General features: G+C 31.0%; 1 protein-coding gene across 1 annotated transcript; it reads right to left on the bottom strand.

Moving 5' to 3' along the window:
* Window positions 1-1,130: 1,130 nt before the first annotated feature.
* On the bottom strand, window positions 1,131-2,157 carry LOC106692291 (cytotardin; the record flags this gene model as incomplete). The annotated part of the gene is given in 1 exon segment (XM_067048158.1): window positions 1,131-2,157. A coding segment is annotated over 1 exon segment (951 nt), but the record flags the coding sequence as incomplete, so codon positions are not given.
* Between the last annotated feature and the right edge of the window lie 967 nt (window positions 2,158-3,124).

Genomic DNA, 3,124 nt, shown 5'->3' on the forward strand with positions numbered 1-3,124 from the left:
ACCCCTTCATCCACTAACCCCTTCATCCACTCACCTCTTCATCCACTAACCCCTTCATCGACTGACCCCTTCATCCACTAACCCCTTCATCCACTGACCCCTTTATCCACTAACCCCTTCATTGATTAACCTCTTTATCCACTAACCCCTTCAATTGTAAGAGTGTTCATTGACCATGTGTAATATATAAACGGAAGATGGTTCGGATGCGGTAAAAAAAAAAATAATTAAATTATTTAATGTGAGCCAACGTTTTCACCCCGCGTTGGTGGTCTTCATCATGGTTAAAAAAGATACAAACAATTAAAATTAAAATTTGCAGTGAAAAGTATAAATAAACAAGAATTACAAAAAGGTATTATAATTAATGAAAAGGTAAACAATAACAAATAAAATATGGATACAAATCTAAGATAGATGGATAGAAATCTAAAAATAGAGTAAACACTAAAAGATGAAAATCTCAAACTTTTGGTCATTTTTTTCTTGATTTTTATTTTCATTTCCATTATATTTCCTTCTTTTAGTGTTTACTGTTTTTTTTACACCTCTTTTTTATCTATTTTTATTTGTTATTATTCCGTTTTCATTAATTGTCTAATACATTTTTGTAAATCTTGCTTATTTATACTTTTCACTGCAAATCTTAATTTTAGCTGTTCGCATCTTTTTTTAGAACTGGTGGAGCCCTGCAACATGGGGCGAAACGTTGGCTCACATTAAATAGTTTAATTGCTATTTAAGATTTTTTTTACCACTCCCGGACCTTCTTCATTTTAGAAATTCATTTAAGATTCAACGAATCTTTAATTTGATAAACCAATTGAGTGTTTTCAAGTATTTAACATGTACTTTGAAGGTTTCACGGGTTCAACCGAGAATAAATGAAGTGAAGGCGATGGAGAGTGAGTTCAGTAATGATAAACACAAATAAGTAGAACTTCTCATATTGAAACTACGGACAGCAAATTACACTTCATTGATGGCGGGGTTAATAAATTTTGATTAATTGGATAGTAAAATTGATGCTACATTGGTCTCACCTTACGATATGGCTGACTTATTCACCTACTTACTGTTAAAGATAAATATTACTTTAACATTACATTATTAAGGCTTACGTAGCTTACCAATTCCCAGATATATTCATCTTCTTGTAGCTTACGTAAAGCATTTTCTAGTTCGTATGGCGGAACCGGTCCATTAGGTTTTTGGCTACGTTTCATCGGTCCTAACTCATCTTTAATCTTCATATATTTTTCTGTCACTAGATTGAGTTGGTCAGTTACTTTTTGTAACTCACAATTCATTTTCTTGTTGGTCATTTCCAGGTTGGAAACTGCCCACATATAAGCCTCTTCATCGCTCAAGTTCTTTCCCCTGCTAAGTTTAATCTTAGCAGAAATATAAGGTTCGTTCAATTGAGCATTGAGCTGAGTAATTTTTCCAGTCAATACATCGATTTGTACCTCTTTGGACCAGAGTTCCTTTAAGAGATTATTATACTGTTCAGAGCAGTTATTTATCCGAATGTACAATTGTTTCAATAACATTCTACTATTCTGGTCAGACTCATTCGTACCAGCATCTAATAATTTATTTAAATCTTCTTTCAATTGTTCCTTTTCAATTAGTAGCTGCTCTTTTTCATCCTTCAAAGAAGCCATCTCTTGCAATAATGTTTTAAGCTGTTCATTTTCCTTCGATAAAACTTCAAAATTGGAATAATCTTTTTTCATGTTTCCTAACTCTTTTTCAAGGGATTGGATATGAGCTTTTAAATCGTCATTTTGTGACCTCAATTGTTTCCTTGCCTCGATTAATTCTCCGTTTTCTGATATAAGGTTTTCATTTCTTTTCTGCACTTGTTCAAATTCTTTATCTATTGGTAACTTTAAGCATTTATTGATTCCTGAATCTGGCCAGACATAATCAGGGTTGTATAGCTTGAGCCGACTAATAAGCATATCCCTTTCTTCCCTCAAAAAATCTGCTTCTGCTGCTCTTCTTTTAAGTATTATGAGGCGAGATTCGATTAGAGACGATTTTATTAAATATTGTTGAATATCCTTATTGTCCATTGTAAAAATATATTTGTAAAATTTAACATGAATATGAAATATGTTGCATTAATACTTTAGATTAACATTATGTTAAATTTGCATATGTTATGAAAAAAAAAACAATACAAAATAATATTAAACTAAGAGCAAAGGATGATAATAAACTGATTCATACTTAACATTAATTTCAAAATATAAAAATTTTTGAAAAGCAATTTCAAATAGCTTTAAAGGATTTTTATTACTATAGATTAACAAAACTTACATTTTCTGAAAACAGAAGCAATAGACACAAACCAAGCCTCCCAGGAGACCAAGAGAGATAGCGAATATCCCAGTAAAACCCACTTGAAAGAACACTGCACTTGCCTGAGCATCGAATTCTCCTAACGCAAAATAATATTTTGAAAATTATCATCACAATTAAAAGCTATCGATTCAATCATTTTTATCAATTAAATTTCATAAAACATTAATAATAAAAATTGATAAAACATAAATGGTTTGTTTCAGCCATTTTAGTACCTAATTAGTTCATCCTCTAAACCTACCTAGGGTTGCAATTAATGTATTAAGATTCTTCATGTTTTTGAGACTATTGATTTCGAAAAAAAAGTGTTAAAAATAATGGAAGATTATTGATTGACCGTGTGTAAAGATGAAAAATGATTTTTGTTTTGACTGCCGTCAAAATAGCCCTGAAGAAGCCCTGCAACGTGGGGCGAAACGTTGGCTCATTAAAATAGTATATTTCTACTATTTGAGTTTTTTTTTACCGCACCCGGACCATATTCCTTTCATGTTAAAAATAATGGTTTCTATGATATAGTATTAATTTGGCAAGTACTGACGAATCGATTATTTATTTTTTTGCTGCGTAACGCTGTTAATTAAATAACTTCACCAACCTTGACTTTTTTAAAGAAGCGCTAAGTTGACACAGTTTTATTCATTAAAATGGATATTAAAGTACGAAATTTAAAAAAATAAAACAACAAAGAATTCATTTATTGAACTGTACAAGAAATGCACTACAGTAAATATTAAAAGTATATGTATTA

The sequence above is a fragment of the Halyomorpha halys genome, unplaced genomic scaffold (genome assembly GCF_000696795.3).
Source record: "Halyomorpha halys isolate HHAL.00 unplaced genomic scaffold, Hhal_1.1 Scaffold11396.1, whole genome shotgun sequence".
NCBI classification, from domain to species: Eukaryota; Metazoa; Arthropoda; class Insecta; order Hemiptera; family Pentatomidae; genus Halyomorpha; species Halyomorpha halys.